The 18,713-nt window shown below is 33.7% G+C and overlaps 1 protein-coding gene and 3 long non-coding RNA genes across 8 annotated transcripts; 3 read left to right on the top strand and 1 right to left on the bottom strand.

Annotated features, from left to right (window-relative positions):
• Positions 1–2,025: 2,025 nt before the first annotated feature.
• Positions 2,026–4,299, top strand: LOC123910862. Of its 2 annotated transcripts, none has more exons than XR_006810322.1 (5): positions 2,026–2,197; positions 3,157–3,209; positions 3,474–3,581; positions 3,817–3,918; positions 4,151–4,299. It is a non-coding gene; the product is annotated as an uncharacterized LOC123910862 (long non-coding RNA). The 2 variants fall into 2 exon arrangements; XR_006810323.1 differs by lacking the exon at positions 2,026–2,197 and adding an exon at positions 2,205–2,696.
• Positions 4,300–4,465: 166 nt separating this feature from the next.
• Positions 4,466–5,189, top strand: LOC123910863. Of its 3 annotated transcripts, none has more exons than XR_006810326.1 (3): positions 4,466–4,552; positions 4,680–4,738; positions 4,931–5,189. It is a non-coding gene; the product is annotated as an uncharacterized LOC123910863 (long non-coding RNA). The 3 variants fall into 3 exon arrangements; XR_006810325.1 differs by having other exon boundaries at positions 4,466–4,563; XR_006810324.1 differs by having other exon boundaries at positions 4,472–4,563; positions 4,689–4,738.
• A 4,061-nt stretch (positions 5,190–9,250) lies between these two features.
• Positions 9,251–9,802, top strand: LOC123904948. The gene has a single exon (XM_045954551.1). It carries the CDS (start codon positions 9,251–9,253, stop codon positions 9,800–9,802), a length of 552 nt encoding a protein of 183 aa, XP_045810507.1.
• A 6,224-nt stretch (positions 9,803–16,026) lies between these two features.
• Positions 16,027–18,713, bottom strand: LOC123908804. 2 transcript variants are annotated; one of them, XR_006809716.1, is made up of 5 exons: positions 17,870–18,713; positions 17,146–17,622; positions 16,837–17,042; positions 16,149–16,312; positions 16,027–16,058 (listed from the first exon to the last, which is right to left on the bottom strand). It is a non-coding gene; the product is annotated as an uncharacterized LOC123908804 (long non-coding RNA). The 2 variants fall into 2 exon arrangements; XR_006809715.1 differs by having other exon boundaries at positions 17,146–18,713.

The following is an 18,713-nucleotide window of genomic DNA, read 5'->3' as shown; positions in this document are numbered from 1 at the left end:
TTCCCTAATCATCATCTTCTTCTTCAATCCTTTCAATCATTCAATGCTTTTCATTCTTTTCATTCAAACACCATTGTTGCTGCAAGAACCGTAGATCCTGCATATCGTGCTCATAGGCAAGGCCTAGAGACTGTGCAGCGCGCGCGTGTGTTCTTGCCAGCCCAAGCCAGCCTGTGCAGGCCTAAGTGATTTTGTGATTAAGCTTCAGCTGCGCCAACATTGTATCCATCTTAATGATCTAGTGTCGTGGTGGCCGAAAATGACCTTTGTAGAGGAGTTCATTAGTTTGTCACGAGAAAAATCTCGAGATGAAGGGACAAAATGTTGGTGTAGGAGTGGTGATCATGTAAGCAAGGTTCACCATATTATTAGTAGAGATGTGAGGGTGGATGAGCGTCACGTCATAGATGTACCAATACATTTTCAAATTTGAATGCACGAAAAAGTCCGTCTTAAAAAAGTTATTTACAATTTTATTTTCCTTTACCCAATTAAATAATTGAATTTAATATAATTTCAATCAAATCAAAAGTTTGATCTAATTTTAATTTAAAATTTTAAATAAAATCTCGTGTAATCTTTATATCAATCCCAAGAAGTCAAATATGAACGAGTTTGCATATTTCTAGTTGATAGATAAAATGATAAAATTATTTATTAGATTTGAAAGTAGTTTTTTACTTAATCCACCCAAAAATATAAGTAAAAGTTGATGTATTTGGTGTAAAATTTAGCCATATATATTAACTTTTGTTCTCATTTTTTCTTATATTTTGGCATGGAGGGAGTAATAATATTAAAATAAACAAATAACTATTTCAAAATATTTAGAAATTTAAAATATTTTTAAGATATAAGAAAAATTATTAAAATATACTACCATGCAATTACTAATTATTGAATTTAGATGGTAAAGTTCTAGATTTTCTAAAAATTGGTTGGGTATTGGTATCCAGCAGGAAAAATTTATTTAAAATTTAAATTTATTACTATAAAAATTTGAAAGAGAAACCTCACTGTTTTTATTTATTTTTTATTGGATCTCTTTTAGGACATAAAATCTAAAAGGAAGTTATCGAATAATGAAGGCAAGTAGGTTTTTTTTCTTTTCTTTTCTTTTTTCCTTTTTTTGGGTAACAATTTCTTTTTTTAATCTTATTAAAATGCTGAAAATGTTATTTATTTTAAAAGTTTTAAATATGACAGACTGTGATCTTATCTTATTTTAAATCTCATTTGTTATTTTAACATTTTATATTCATATATTCGATTTCTTCATGTATATATAACTACTTATTATTGCATATTCATATTTGATAACTAAATTCATCATACATATCAATCATAAACTAATAAAGGAATAATACATAGGTATAATGAGTTCAAGAAAAACTCAACACAGGCGAAAGAAGCAGAGTGTCGAAGACAACAAACCAGATCTGGTGTGAGTTCTGTCAACCTTATACCCACAAAAGATAGTGAAAAAGCGTAGAACCAAGACCATTAATCTATCTTCGAAATGCATTGCTGATTTTGTTATTTCAGATGAGATTCCATACATTGAGTCATATGAGTATGAATTGTTGGTTGGATTTTTTCTATTTGTACCAAACTTTTAATTAGTCATATAGGCAGTTTAAAAATAAGTGCATTTAAACTCATGTATGAATGTGTATTGATGCATGTTTCAGACAAAGAAAAGAATATATGGCCAACATTATGAGATAGTATTTTATCCAATTTACTGTTTTTTTTAGAGGTGCAGAATAAATTGTTTGAATTATTTGTTTAACTATTAATTAGTTATATAACTAGTATTGTGACACATGTTTCACTATAAGAAATATTCCATATACCAACGGACACCTTTAGCCACAGTAGTTCTAGCCGTAGGTGTAGGTGTCTCTTATCCGTGGGTATAGGTCTGGAAATTTTTTTTCACATTTCCCGCTGTGAATTTGGTGAATATTGAACGCGCGGGTTATTGGCCTCCTTAATTTTTTGCTTATTTTGAATTCCGAAAATAATAAGAAAAAAAACTCAAAAGATCTCAAACCCTAACATCATCACATTCTCTTTCCCATCGCTTAATCCTTCGGTCTCCCACTGAATCGACCGCCGCTCTCTCCCACTGAGTCGACCGCGCTCTCTTTCCCATCTCTTTCCCGCCGCTCTTTCCCATCGCTTTCTTCGCGAGGTAAGTTCTCCTCAATTGTGTTTAGCTTTAATTTCAATTGTGTTTTCCTCAAATCTCATATAAAATCCCCAATTGATTTTGTCGCTCCTTACATCTGTCATTAGCTTTAATTTGAATTGTGTGTTCTTCCTCAAATCCCATATAAAAACCCTAATTGACTTTGTTGTTCCTTAAATTTGTGGTTAGCTTTAGTTTCAATTGTTCCCCAATTTTGTTTTGATTTGTGTAGCTGGAAGTCAATCTTTCATTCACTTTTTACTATTTCTTATCCTTTCTCTAATTGCTAGTTCAATTCATAGTTGATATAAGTTGTGTGATTGATAACATGCTCTGTAACTATTGAATAAGGTCATATCATCATTGTGGAACTGAAATTATAAAATCTAATAATTATGGTGGTGCTAAATTCATTTGTATAGCTGCTATATGTGATGTTGCTTTGAATTGTTATCATAGGTGGGGTTATTAAGTTTTAGATATCAAGGAATGACATTATCACGTGAGTCTCTTTATCAACTTCAACTTAGATTGAGTTTTTCCTAAATTGTGCCAAAACCCTAACATTGTCTTTCATCCCAAACTAAATTTCTCTGTTCTTGGCTCAATTCGAAGTTTGGTGTTAATTTTTTTGATTAATATTTGTATGTTTTTCATATTCGACTCAATTTCAAACCTGACAAGATTTAGTCCTATTTGAATGGCGCTTTGTTGGTTTTTGGTTTCTAGGTTGTTGTTAATTGTTTATACTTTCTGGATTTTGATTTTGGGTTTTCTAGATTTTGGTAGATATGAAATATAGTGATTACTAATTACTAGTATGTAGATGTGAAAAATTAGGGATTATTTGTTTCTAGGTTCTCTAAGCCAATGGTTTTTGGATCCAAAATCTTTGTCCATGTTGGGTTAGAAATTCATAAGTATGATCCCTTGGCCTTATTCTCGCTCTTGCATTGTGTCAGATCTTTTTCACAGGTTCAGATTTTTGGAGCTGGTGTTCGTTTCTTCTCTGCTGGTATGACACATCTACTCTGCGTATCTGTTCCTGCATTGTGTGTTGCAGGTCGATTATTACTGTTAGAAATCAGCAAGCTTTATCGATTTTGTTTTGTGAGCCATTGGCGTATCTTTCGGCTCTATTTAGTTTGTTCTTCTATTACATACATGAATCATGGGTGGATTTCTTTATCTAGTTTATGAATTGATTTGGTTTTCTTGTTTGGAAATGAGCTCTTTGTATTAAATAATTATACAAAAATGATATATAAGTTTTGTGCAGGCTTATTAATGTCAATTGACATTGGAGAACTTGGCATTTCCTATTAGCAAGAAAGGGGCATAGTCGCCAAAATCAAGTTAGCATTCATTAATTCTCAACTCCAAGCAGGTAAATGTACACAAATTTGTTTCGATAAATAATTATGTGCTTATATTTAAAAGCATTTGTTGTAATATGTAGACAAATTGGATCCTTACCAAGCAATTGAAAATTGTGGTGCAGGAAGTAATCTACTCTTAACAAAGTGATTCTCATTAGTGGAGCACATACCATTAGTTCTACATAATTCTTATTATATTCTGGTTGATATACTTTGTAACTTGTATTCTTTTATTTTCAATAGGTTCCAAATGCTTCCAGTATCTCTGATATAACGAATTCTGCAAGTATCCAAACACTAATGAACACTACAAGAAAATTGCCCTATACCCATAGCAATTTGGAGGTAATCGGTCCAAATGCTTATGTTCCAGCTACATCCTTAGGTTAGGCCATTTGGAGGAACTGCAAACTTGGCATCAGTTCATTTATCTTATCAATCAATTATGTTATAATTTTTGTCAATGCACCGATCTAGAATATGAAATGGTTTAACTAGTCTTTTAGAGTTATTGATCTTCTCATCAATCTCACAAATTTATATAATTGGTTGTGTTGTATATGTTTTAATTTTACAGGAGGCTTACTCTCCCATCCAAATCAGCTCATGGTAATGCTAAGATGAAAAGCACTGATGGATTCTTTTGAAGACATAAAATAACCATGTTCAAGTGTAGATTCAAGTCATCATTCAACAAGGTTGAAAAACTCAAAAGTGAATTCAAAAGAGGCAAGTCTTACTTACTGTAGAACTATGGGTTCTGTTAATAAATTCATTTTATATAAAAGAGACTTGCTAACTTTACTTAAAACGTCTAAGTTAGTATTATTGCCACTTAAACTTGTTTACTCTTTAAGTCTCATTTAATTTAACTTCCTCTTTATCCATTGATTGCAGGATGTCCATGACTGAATCACACATGGAAGCTACTGGTGCTGTAATGAACATTACTTATTGTCACTTCCTTCTTGCAATACATGTATGTTCAAGGTGATAAGTTGAATATTTTACCAATGACATAACTCTTTTGTTTACAGTACCTAATTCTATATGCTATATAATACCTAAGACATCTAGTCACTCATTCTTGCTTTTTAATTTACAAGAACATGCAGGGTATTAGTCTCAGAGTAAACACTGCAAATAACAAGCATAAAAATGTTAGGTATAATTCTACTTACATGTCATTGAGGATTCTGTGATGTCTTTGAAAAATAGAATTGTATCCTTTTATTGTCAATAGGTTCCATCTATTAGGATATATTATATTTTACCCTTTGAGTTCATATTCAATATTATGGAAATATCTATCAAGTTCAGTTTGTAACTTGTATTCTTTTTTTAAAATATGTTTCAGGGGGTTCTAGTTCCTCTAACCAAACAAATTCTCAAAGTATAGACAACACTAAAGAAGATGGAAGAGTGGAAGATTAAAGCTAATTTGATTTTAACATAGTAATTTGAAAATTTAATTGACATGATATCTTGTAACTTTTGTTTTGAGATTGTTCTGACTTTGTTGTATATTTTTAAATACATTATGATCCTCTTTAGGTTGACATTTTGACCTATTTTGCTTGTAAGATTTGTTTTTTCAATATAATTGAAGTTTTTTATTTGTTTTGTTTCATAATTATAGTGGTGTATACAAAAAATATAGTCCGTCGTGTATATTTAATACTATTAAGAAAAATAGGGCAAAAATATATTTGTTGAGTAAAAATATGAAGAAAAAAAATAAAAATCCAAAACTTTACCAACGGACAACACCGTGGGTATAGCAAATTCAATAGGTGTCATTGGCCGTGGGTATAGGTCCATGATTTTTTCCAACTACTAAAACTGCCGTAGCTATAGGCTATTGCAACGGAAAATTCCGTGGGTACAGCGAAGTAAAGTCCACGGAACAAAACGCCCGTTGGTGTAGGTTTTTTGGCCTATACCAACGGTTTTGTGATCTTTAGCTACGGGCATTTGCCGTCACTAAATGTCAAATTTCTTGTAGTGTTTTAATCTTGAGATTTCCTTCCCCCCAAAAAAAAAATGTTAATCTTGAGGTGCCATATTGGAGCTCTATCTGCTCATTATTTGCTCATGTGTGTTAAGGAAAAATAATGGATGTATATTTCTATCATGTATTTTACATGCATATAAATTTAACTTATTATTAAAATTTTGTAATGTATTTTAGTCATATCATATATATTTTTTTTTTATACAAGTCATATCATAATCTGAATTTAAAAAATTCCACATATTTGTATCATCATATCGCACTCGTACTACATATATCTAGTCTTAGACAATGGCGTATTTAATTAATTAATTATAACTAGTACGATGTTCCTAGGAATCATTTGATCAATGGTTAATAAATGCTTCATAATCTTTTGTAAAATAAAATAGATCTATATATTGTAACAAAAAAAAAAAAACAAAAGATCTATATATTGCTATTACAATATCTAACCATGCACCGCACTACAATTGATATTTCTTCTTTTTTTCATTATACAATGAACGGAAGATGATTGTTGTAAAGTAGTTTAATTCGATCATACAACATTTGAAAGAATCAACAAGGAGAATTTGTTAGGGTAAGACACTGTTTGGATTGATGAAATATAATAGAATTGAGCGGAGCAGTATAAAGTGAAGTGAAATGAAATTGAGCGGAATGACATAAATCTTCCATTCCATATTTAGATATTTTAAAAAGGAGATGAACATAATATTGAAGATAAGTGGTGGTATGAGATGAAATTCATTTTATCATATTCCATTTCATTCCATTATTATTTTTAAAATCCAAACAATGAAACATTCTTCTATTTCATCACTTTACATTTCATCTCATTTCATCAATCCAAACATAGCCTAGGGAACATAACTCGGAAAGATTTTTGGGTTAAATAAGTTTTGAGTCCTTATAAATATCTCAAATTTTGTTTTTAGTCCATATAATTTTTTTTAGCAAATTCTTGTTCAAAAAAAAAAAAAAAGCAAATTTTGGCCCCTTAAATATTTTCTATCACAACTTTTTGTCCTTATTTTTATATCAACGTTTTTATACTTTCACATTTTTGAATGATTTTTTTATTCATATTTATAATATTATATATTACATGATAAGGATGCTATTTCATCTCATTTATAGTTTGGAAGTCTGTTAGTCTTTTCCTATTTATTAGTTTACATATGTTACAGTACTTTAAAGTTTATTGATTTGTATATAAATTAGTAGCAACTCTCCATATAATATATTGAGTTTTTATTGATCAATAGAATGAGAATTACATCTCAATTAACAGCTCTTGCTGCCACTAATACTTGGTCAATTGTGGACCTTCCACCTGGCAAAATCTCAATTGGGTGCAAGTGGGTCTATAAGGTAAAATTTCATGATGACGTATCCATTGAGCATTATAATGCTCGCCTTGTCGCCAAGGGTTACACTCAAATGGAAGGTGTAGACTATTTTGACACTTTCTCTCCTGTGGCAAAATTGAACACTATTAGAACTCTTCTCAGCTTGGCTGCTATCAAAGGTTGGTTTCTTGAACAACATGATGTCAATAATTTCTTTCTTCACAGAGATCTTCATGAAGAGGTATACATGAAACTCCCTCCTGGCCTCGTGGTTCCCAACTCTTCTCCAGGGGTAACCAAAGTATGTAAGCTTCACAAATCTCTATATGGCCTTAAGCAAGCATGCCATCAGTGGTATGCCAAACTTTCTTTCAACAGCTCTTGTTCCCATTGGTTACCAACATTCCTCTGCTGACTATTCTTTATTTACAAAGACTTCTGGAACCAAAATAACGGCTCTTCCAGTTTATGTAGATGATATTGTTCTCGCGGGTGATGATCTTGCTCAAATTCAGCATGTCAAAACTTTCTTGGATCACCAGTTCTGTATTAAAGATCTTGGAAAACTTCGTTTCTTTCTTGGTCTTGAGATAGCTCGATCTCCAAGTGGTATCTTGCTCAATCAGCGCAAGTATACTTTGGATTTACTCTCTGACAGCGGATATCTTGCTGTGAAGCCTTGTTCTACTCCCTATGATTCTTCCTTGAAACTACATGATGTAGATTCTCCTCTATATCATGATGAATCTGCTTTTAGACGTTTGATTGGACGCCTTTTGTATCTCACTACAACTCGCCCAGATATTGCCTTTGCTGTCCAACAACTTAGTCAGTTTGTTTCTCGTCCCCAAAACATTCATTTCAGGCTGCTACTTGTGTATTGAAGTATCCAAAGAGTTGCCCAACAAAGGGACTTTTCTTCTCTGCCAATTCTCCTTTGAAGCTATCGGGGTTTGCTAACTCGGATTGGGCATCTTGCCCTACTACCCGTCGTTCTGTTTCTGGTTACTGTGTATTTATCGGTTCTTCTCTCATCTCTTGGAAATCAAAGAAACAATCTACGGTTTCTCGATCAAGTTCTGAAGCCGAATATCACGCTCTTGCTAGTCTCTCTTGTAAATTGCAGTGGCTACAATATTTGTTTCGTGACCTATGTGTTAATTTTCCACAACCTGCGTCCGTTTACTACGACAACAAATCTGCTATTTATCTTGCTCACAACCCCGCTTTCCATGAGAGAACTAAGCACATCGAAATTGATTGTCATGTGATCCGCGAGAAAATCCAGAGTGGACTCATTCATCTCCTTCCTATTCCTTCGTCTGCTCAACTTGCTGATGTGCTGACCAAACCGTTGTTGGCGCCCTCTTTTGGGTCATTAATTTCCAAGCTTGGCCTTTGTGACATACATAGTCCAGCTTGTGGGGGGATATTACATGATAAGGATGCTATTTCATCTCATTTATAGTTTGGAAGTCTGTTAGTCTTTTCCTATTTATTAGTTTACATATGTTACAATACTTTAAAGGTTTATTGATTTGTATATAAATTAGTAGCAACTCTCCATGTAATATATTGAGTTTTTATTGATCAATAGAATGAGATTACATCTCAATTCACCAGGCTCTGATATTCAAGATTATAAGAACCTCTCCCACAAAAATTTAGAATTTTTTAACATAAGATGAATTATTTATGAATTTTTAAGCTCAAAAAACTAAAAAAATTCATATTTAATTTATCCATTGTTAATAAAATTTAAACTTTCGCAAGACATATTTTTATAATGTCCTAAACATGAATGCAAAAAAAATAAAATAAAATTTTGAATAATATACACGAGTTGATTGAAAAGTAGAGACCAAAAATCACGATAGAAAATATTTGAGAATCAAAACTTGTTGAAATTTTTATAATGGATCTCTTTTAGATTATTTCTTTTTTTACTGGATCTCTTTTAGGACATAAAATCTAAAAGGAAGTTATCGAATAATTAAGGCAAGGAGGTTTCTTTTTCTTTTCTTTTTTCCTTTTTTCTTTGGCAACAATTTTTCTTTTTTTTAATCTTATTAAGATGCTGAAAATATTATTTATTTTTAAAAAATTTAAATATGACAGACTGTGATCTTATCTTATTTGAATCTCATTTATTATTTTAACATTTTATGTATTTTCTATATATTTCTTTTGATTTTTTTCTCCCTGTACCCCCACTTTTTCACTTTATTTCCGTAATACCCCATTCTAAAAACAGTTATCGTAATATCCCTGTTTGGAGACAAAACTGTTGCGCAGCAGGCACCTGCACATGGTGGAACTGCCAACCGCGCCATGTCAGTATACATGCGGAGGGCGGAATTTAGATGCACTCGGTAAGTCAAACTCATGTATCGTCACTGAGTTTGATCGGCGAAATTATAGTTTCTCAGTGGAGGAAACTGAGGATCCCCATGAAGGCCGACCAAAGGATCATTTCTGGGTACACTTGAGAGAAAAGATGTGCGACTGTGGAAAGTTTCAGGCGTTACACTTGCCATGTTCGCATGTTATTGCTGCATGTAATCATGCTAACATTTCATATGAAGCATTCATTGACGACGTGTACCGAGTTACCACTGTAAATGCTGTGTATGACGAGGCCTTCCCGGTAGTTCGAAGCAAGAGTTTATGGCCCATTTATGAAGGTGACGTTGTTTGTCCTCGCGCCGATATGAAAAGAACCAAGAGAGGACGTCCCAAAAAGACACGCATCCGAACTGAAATGGACGATTTTGAAAAAAGAGAGTTCCGATGTGGCTTATGTCGAGTGCCGGGTCATAACTATCGAGAATGTCCTAATGCAGCCGGACCCTCTAATTAATCGTAGTTAATTTTATTTTTTTATGTAATTTCTATGTGTTTTTCTATCTATTATCAATATATTATATTTTAATATTTCGCAACAAAACACACATATATATTATTTTCCACATTCATACGAAATCAGGAAATAAAATTAAATTGCTAAATTTAGGATTACATCGTTAATAAAATTACACAAACATAAAACATAAAAAAATGACATAATATAAAAAATAAACCACATACAACAACAACTTAACCAATTTTTTTCAAGGTCGCGTACAAACGATGTGGTTCTTTTTCATTTTCAACAAAGGAAAACATCAATTGCACTTCCAAATCACCCTTCAATTTGTACCAATATTTTGTCGTTGTAGCTTCGAGTGAGTCACTTGTGATGTCCGTGCATGAATTTAAATAGGCCATATGCTCGATTTCTATATGTTCATTGTTTTTCAACAAAAACATTTCTTGAATCTTACTCTTTAAAGCCGAAAGAGAACTCAATTTGTCAATCATTAATTTAAAATGTTTTTGGCGGCCTTCAAATTTCACAGAAAATAGAGGTGTTGATGATAAATAGTTGTCACAAACATTGGAAGAAGATGCCATCTTTTGTATAATAAAAAGTGAATGAGGAAAAATTCAAATGAAGAAGATGAAGTTAGTGGGTGAAAAATGAAAGTGTAAAGTGTGTATTTATATAAAATGGTATGAGAGTGTGGAAAATGGAAAAAAAAAAAAACAAAACTGGTATGATGAGCAGCGTTGGAAAGCATAGTCAATGGCGTGCTTCTGCATATCGCCATCTCCTGCACATGGCATCAGTGGCAGTTCCACCATTCTGAGCACATGGCACCATTCCCAATTCCGCCATCCTTTGTCAATGGCAAGCCTGCCTTTTCCGCCATGTATACTGACATGGCGCGGTTGGCAGTTCCGCCATGTGCAGGTGCCTGCTGCGCAGCAGTTTTGTCTCCAAACAGGGGTATTACGATAATTGTTTTTAGAATGGGGTATTACGGAAATAAAATTAAAAAGTGGGGGTACAGGGAGAAAAAAATCTATTTCTTTTCTTCATGTATATATAGCTACTTCTATTTGCACATTATATTCATCATACATATCAATTATAAACTAATAAGGGAGTAATATATAGGCAATAATGAGTTCAAGAAAAACTCAACATGGAGCAAAGAAACAGGTCGTCGAAGACCACAAACCAGATCTGGTGCGAGTTCTATCAACCGCAAAAGATTGTGAAAAAACGTCGGACCAAGACCGAGAGCATTGCTGATTTTGTTATTTCAGACGAGATTCCTGACATTGAGTCATATGACTATGAAATGCTCCTTGGTTTTTTTCAAGATGTACCAAATTTTTAATTAGTCATAGGCAGTTTAAAAATAAGTACATTTAAACTCATGTTGGGGTGGAAAAATATGTATGTGTATTGATAGATGCATGTTTCATATTTCAGACAAAGAAAAGAATACATGCCCAACATTATGAGAAAATATGTACAATAATTTATTTTCTTTTGCAATGAAATAGGTATGATCAGGGACGGATCCAGACATAAAATACTGGTGTGGCTAAAATTAAACATTTCTAATATAATTTTGAAGTTGATGTCGCACCACCATTTCTAGCTCATCTACAAAATCACTTGGATAAAGCTCAACCATTCTCAATAATTTTTTCACATCTAAAGCTCCAAATGACAATGAGAGGCTCAAATTTGGTGGGTGGTGGCTATCGTGAGGGTGAGCGATGAAGTTGATTGATGAAGAGGGAGAGAAACATACGTGTTTTGTGTTTACTACTTCAATTGAAGACAATGTGTTTTTTTTTTTGGCCAAATTGGACAATTGGTTTTTTAACTTATTTATTGGTTTCATATTGGTCCTTTAATTAATTAACGTTACAAATTGACCAATTAACTTTAATTTTGTTTGTCATATTGGTCATTTTCGTTAGTTTTTCTCAAAAAAGTTAACATTGTTTTATGTTATTCGTTATATGTACTCATAAATAATTTATTTATGAGTAATATTGATAGGCATGCTAAGAAATATAATTACGAGTTCAGACCTCTTTCTTAGACCGAAGATAAAGTTAACGTTTTTTTGAGTAAAATTAAAGGAAATGACAAATATGCCCAACATAATTAATGTTAAGAAATCAATTTGTAACTTTAATTAGTTAAGAGACCGATTTGTAACGTTAATTAGTTAAGAGACCAATACGAAACCCATAAATAAGTTAAGGCCCAATTGTCCAATTTAACTTTTTTTTATGAGTCATGTTAAACAGTGCCCCGGGGCACTTGTTAAGCATACTAGTAACCAAAGAGAAAATCAAAGATAAAATTAATATTAAAAAAATAATTTTTTAGTAGTATATTTTTAAAGTATTAAACGCATAAAATACGACATAAATTTCTTTATTAATACACTTAACTAGTAACGAAAAATAGTATTTAACACAATATATATTTATATACATGTGTATAAATAAAATATCAAAAAATCTGGTGTGGCTTTAGCCACACCATGCCTCTTAATGCATCTGTCCCTGCGAGTAAAATATTTTATATATTAACAATAAATTGATGTAAATGGTAAGAAATTTAAACTCCTTAAATAAACGGTAATATGTTTAATCTCTGAATCATGCATATATTTTTTAAATGGTAGATCATAAAGTTTTCACTTTTTACCAACTTGTTTTGATTATGAGCTAGAAAGTTGGGTTTTGACATTTGTACTTAATTGAAAATATTGTTTATGGTTAATTATGGAGAAATTTCATTTCTACGAGAGTTGGAAGAACAAAGAGGGCAAATCGTTATATTTGTTCATGAGACTTATAAATGATCTTGTATAAAAAATTGATTTATATGTTTTAATGCTCGTGTTACAGATAAATAAAGATAAATAAAGATATTTGCATCGTTATATTTGTTCATGAGACTTATAAATGATCTTGTATAAAAAATTGATTTATATGTTTTAATGCTCGTGTTACAGATAAATAAAGATAAATAAAGATATTTGTAGTGTTTTAAAAACCGGACCGGACATCGAACTGACGAGGGCACTGGTTCACTGGTCGAACCATTGGGTCACTGGTCGAACCGCATGACAAACCGGATTAAACCGGCAGAATGAACCGGTCTCTATAATAATACTATATAGGTATTAAACCGGTCGAATAAGATAAATCGGTCTTTGAAAAAAAAGCATAAAAAATATAAAAATTTGAAACTGCCATAAACTCACAATGTCACAAGTTCTTAAATTAAAATCTTAAACATTGTCATCACATCACACACATTAAAATAGTACAAAATAAAAATCCAAATAAGTTTTAAACATAAAACATAAACGGTGTCTAATAAATTTAATTCCAAGGAGGCAGCATAGTTGTTTCAATGTTGGGGCTCTCCTTCATCAAAAGCATCCACATCAAAAGCATCCACATCATGTCCCCCATCAACAATATTATCCCTTTGTTCCAAGTTTTCTCCGGAATTGAGTTGTGTATTGATGGATAATTTTCGCAAGTGAACGAAATACCACGTAGTAATAAAATATCGATCCACAGGGATTGTGTGATTAAACTAGTCTAATAGTGTTCATAAACATTATGCAAGAAATACACATAAATTGGGGGTATGTTGAGTGATGAATTGTTAGAAAACGTGCTTTGTGATAAGTGGAAAAACGAGGTAGAATCATCGGAATCACCTAGTCTATAGCTAAATCACATGCAATCTACCGCATCATACGAATTTACTCAAGTGTTCACAACTGGATCAACAAATTAGTGAATCGCAATCTCTTGTCAAAATCCACTCTATTCGTTGTCGATACTTCCCCGATCTCTCGGGCGGATGCTACCTACAACGAATGATATGAAAGCGCGTCGATCGTTCGCTACACTCTATGTTTCAATCTCTCGACCGGAAACACTCGAGTGCTCAATGCAATTCAGTTCAGACATTAAATCAATATTCTCATACGTGACTTAACTCAAAATCATTACAACACTAATGAAGGATCATAAAGCATTAAGAGAAGAATTGCATTAAGTAAACACTGTTAACAGAGTAAATCCTTACAATTGAGCAGATTACATGAGATTCAACTACATCCTAAGCTATCCTAGATCCTACCTCCACAAGGAATTTAGCTCCTCATGTTGCTTCGATCGCGTCCTAGCTTCAACTTCATGGCTTGAGATTCCATGCTATTGAGGAGCTTGAAGCTATCCTATAAAGGTCTCGATCCAACTCTTAAAGCTTCCAAAACCAGAAAGTAGATGAATGTAGCAGATTTTCCAACCCCTTTCACAGAAAATGCAGAATCCTTATATAATAATCGCAACCACGCCGCGCGTGGTTGCAAATCCTTCAACTACGCCGTGCGTGTAACGGTATCACGCGGCGCGTGATCAAATCTGAGGTCTCTGATCTTCAACTCTGCAATCTTCACGCCGCGCGTGATAGCTCCACGCCCCCGGCGTAGTTGTCTTTCCTTTCTTCACGCCGCGCGTGGTCAGTGCTACGCCGCGCGTGATCAAGGCAGAGAGCAATCCAATTCTGATCAAAGCTTCACGCCACGCGTGATCATGGTGAAAAACTTGGCTCCCTGTGAACTCCATCACGCAGCGCGTGATGGGCTACGCCCCCAGCGTAGTGAAAATCAGCAATTTCCTGCAATTTTTCTTGTTTTCTTGCAAAACAAGTAATCATGCGTATGAATAGATTTCTCTTACATTTATTGCTTAAAACCTAATAAAATGCATCTAATGTTGCTAAAATAGGCATGGATTAGAGAGTGTGACGATCCGTCATCACAACCCCAAACTTAAACCTTTCCTTGTCCTCAAGGAAACAACTTTTACCTCAAGCTTTTGTGTCAAGACCTTGGCATTTTCCTTAGATTCACTCGAATCATACATACGTGAGAATCACCTGATGATCAATGATCCACCTGCAAACAATTCTCAATTGCACAATCGTTCCCGCAAGGCATTTTCAAGTAATTCACACTTTTCAACCAAGGCTCTATGATTCCATCACACTACTCGCATACACTCTTCAATTTTGGTAATTCACTCAAATCAACACATCAATGCAAGTCAACAATAATTTTGCAAGTAGTCTAAGAATTCATTCGGTTCACTTTGTGCACACACTTTAGAGGTCTTTTAGGGTTATAACGTGGCTTGGCTAGGGTGGATGGTGACATTTTTGGGATAAGTAGTAGAAAAACTTGGAGTTAGATCCCCCTAAGGTCAAAAATTTTCATAAACCAACTTCTTCTTTTGAACTATAGTGGACTAGAGAACTTTTTCAATTCATCAAATAAAGTTTTGTAATTCTTTTGAAATCAAGGCTATCACTTCTTTTTGTACTTCTTTTTTCAATATTTCTTTTCTTTTTTCCATGTTCATGCCCCTTTTTTTTTTTTTTTTTTTTTTTTCTCTTTTTCATACTTTTCTTCTATCTTTCTCATGACTAAAGCCTTGCAAAATTTTTTGAAATTTTTCAATCAAAACTTTGTATAAGTTCTCTAGTACCCTCACCCCAAACTTTATTTGTTGCTAATTCCAAAGAGCAACCCCAAACTTAGTGGTTAGCAATGCGCATCAACCACTAATTAGGTGCCTAACCTCCAAGAAAGTCATTCCTTTTTTTACATCAAACATTTCTTAAGGTTGTGCAAAATAACATTTTCTTTTTCAGCTCAAATTGGTTAAGCAAAGGATAATACTATGTAAGGGTGGATAGAAAAGCTCAAAGGTACCAAGGAACATGCCTCGTGTGTGCTACAAAAGTACCAATCAAATAAAAAGACGACAAGCAAAATCGAGAGACAATACATGAATGGATATCACACATCGAGAGACTAAAGTGCTACGCCGCGCGTGATCAAGGCAGAGAGCAATCCAATTCTGATCAAAGCTTCACGCCGCACGTGGTCAGGCATCACGCCGCGCGTGATCATGGTGAAAAACTTGGCTCCCTGTGAACTCCATCACGCAGCGCGTGATGGGCTACGCCCCCAGCGTAGTGAAAATCAGCAATTTCCTGCAATTTTTCCTGTTTTCTTGCAAAACAAGTAATCATGCTTATGAATAGATTTCTCTTACATTTATTGCTTAAAACCTAATAAAATGCATCTAATGTTGCTAAAATAGGCATGGATTAGAGAGTGTGACGATCCGTCACCATGTATCATCTTCAACTTCATCCAAATTCAAATCTACAATAAAATCAATTTAGAGATTTATTTTAGCAATTGACATAGTAATGAATTAAAATAAGAAAAATGCAATCACAATAACTAACTTACCAATATCATTCGAAACAGGTTCAATTGTCATACTAGCAAGCTCGGTGTGTAGTGCTTCCACTTCCTCAATAGTTAAAAATGGTGGTGAATCCTCCAACACCCAATCAGAATGGTCACCGAGTGTTTCAAAATTGATAGGGTCATAATTTTGTTTCTTCTGATTTCTACAAATCATTAGAAAGAGAATTTGATTATATGCTACAAATAAAAAATCAGTATACAAGAAAAGATATAAGTATTTATACTAGTATTTATTTTGCAAAAAGAAATTAAACTTTGGAGGCAATACATCAATAGCAGCTCACTTATTCACTAACTATAGATTTCACATAAACCAGAATATTGAAGTTCTAAACAGAATCACTAACAATAGCAGCTCACATTCTCACTATGCAAAACCAAATCAATAAAAGGCACACCAGGTCTCATTTTGGAAAAACAAGTTTCAAATGGTGCTACTGGTGTAACAGTTGGAACTCATAATTTATCAAAATGCATCACCAACAGCTTTATAGATTAATGTTTCCATTTGCTATAATAATCAACAAGTGCTAGAGTAGCTATTAAAAAGCCAAGGTTGTCCCCTAACAAAGGCAAAACCGCACCAAAAGAAAAAAAAAACCAGCAGTCCCAAACTGATTATATATGAATTATAAATTTGTGCATAATAATTGTAAATTTGTAATACCTATTTTGTAGCCTTAAGTTGTAACGAACAAAGACGAGATCATTAAGTTTTTGATGCTCCAACCTATTCCTTTTTCTTTGAATGAATGTGCTCAAACACACTCTAATTTCTTTCGCAACCGGAGGCACTACAAGTTTGACTCAAAATCCGAATAGCCAATTTTTTCAAATGGGGTGCTTCAGTCCCATACATTTCCCACCATTGATCTACAATATTATGTGATAAAATAAAAAATAAAAACATTTTAAAATACATATTACATATTGACATTGAACTAAAATACAAAAAGAGATTATCAATTTATTTTACCTGGTAACACTTTAGTTCGATCTTCTACTGCTGTTTTCCTTCCAAAACTACCTCGACAATTTCCGAACGATCTCATCTCAGCTGTTAATTTTGCACGAAGTTCTCTACTATCATAAGCATACTTTTCAATGACATCCAACGTGGCAGATGTGGTGTTCTCGTGGTTTTCATATTCTGGACTGAATCTACATGAAGGATTTAACCAATAACCAGCAGCATGAAGATTTTTGCGAAGTTGTGCATCCCAACGGTTATCCAAAATCTTCAAATAAGGCTCCACCTTCATCTTATTTCTTTAAACCTCTTCTCAATCTCCTCTCTTGGTTTATACATAGCTCGGTAGAGATATCCCATAGCAGGCTTATCTTCACTATCAACAATACGTAACACACGTACAAGTGGTTCTGTGATTTTCACTATGTCAGCACATTCAGACCAGAATTTTGAGTCTAAGACTTGTTCCACAAATTGTTTTGCCTTGGCATCTTTGGAATAATGTGTGCTTGTCCATTCTTTGGATGTTACCATGGTTCTCAAAGCATCTTTATGATTCAAAATACTTTGCAAAGCAATGAAATTAGTAGCAAAGCGAGTTGGAGCAGGACGAAGTATTTTCTTCCTCTTGTGCATTGCCTCATCAAATACAATGCAAAACAATGATTATATATGAATTTGGTAATTTTTGAAGCATGTGACACCGCCTCCTTTACTTCCTCTAATTTACCCATGTCTTGCAACATTAAATTGATACAGTGTGCTGCACAAGGAGACCAATACAATCTCGGAAACTCATTTTCCAACAACTTTCCAGCAGCAACGTAATTCGCAGCATTATCCGTGACGAATTGAACAACATTTTCAGGGCCAACATATAACACTACTTCCTTGAAAAGCTTAAACAACATGTCTGCAGTCTTAGAATGTTGAGAAGCATCAACAGACTTGATGAAAACTATTCCTTTAGGGCAATAAACTAAAAAGTTGATAAGAGTTCTCCTGCATCGATCGGTCCAACCATCTGCCATAAGAGTACAGCCCGTATCTTTCCAATAAGTACGATATTCCTCTATTTGTTTCTTCACATCAACAACCCACTTATTTAACAAGTTACCACGAAGGGCATGCATAGTAGGTACTTTATATCCAGGACCCATGCAACAAAGAGCATCAACTGCAGGTTGAAAATAAGGGGAATTTGCAGCGTTGAAAGGAAGAGATGCATCAATAAACCACTTCGCAATAGCAAGATCACACCTTTCTACCACTTCTTTACTTTGTATCACACTTTTTAAAGTAGGTTGAGCTCCCGGTGTTGTTCTAGGTAAAAAATAAGTACCAATTCGACCAACATTCTTTCCTTTTTTAGAAGTTGTCGGTGTTGAGTTTGCTTCTACTTGTTGTAATCCACCCCCTCTGCGGTGGCTGAAACTTCACCCGCTTCTGAGGCTTTTCTTTTCTTGCTATTTTCATCATAATTTTGTTTCACCAAAAAACGAACTTCTGGAGGCACATCCTTGCAAATTTCAGTATCCCCGGGTATTCCAGTCAAATGCTGCTTTACCCTATGA

The sequence above is a fragment of the Trifolium pratense genome, linkage group LG2 (genome assembly GCF_020283565.1).
Source record: "Trifolium pratense cultivar HEN17-A07 linkage group LG2, ARS_RC_1.1, whole genome shotgun sequence".
Classification (NCBI taxonomy): domain Eukaryota; kingdom Viridiplantae; phylum Streptophyta; class Magnoliopsida; order Fabales; family Fabaceae; genus Trifolium; species Trifolium pratense.
The sequence above is the reverse complement of the archived record's forward strand: the minus strand, read 5'-3'. Positions and strand labels throughout refer to the sequence as shown.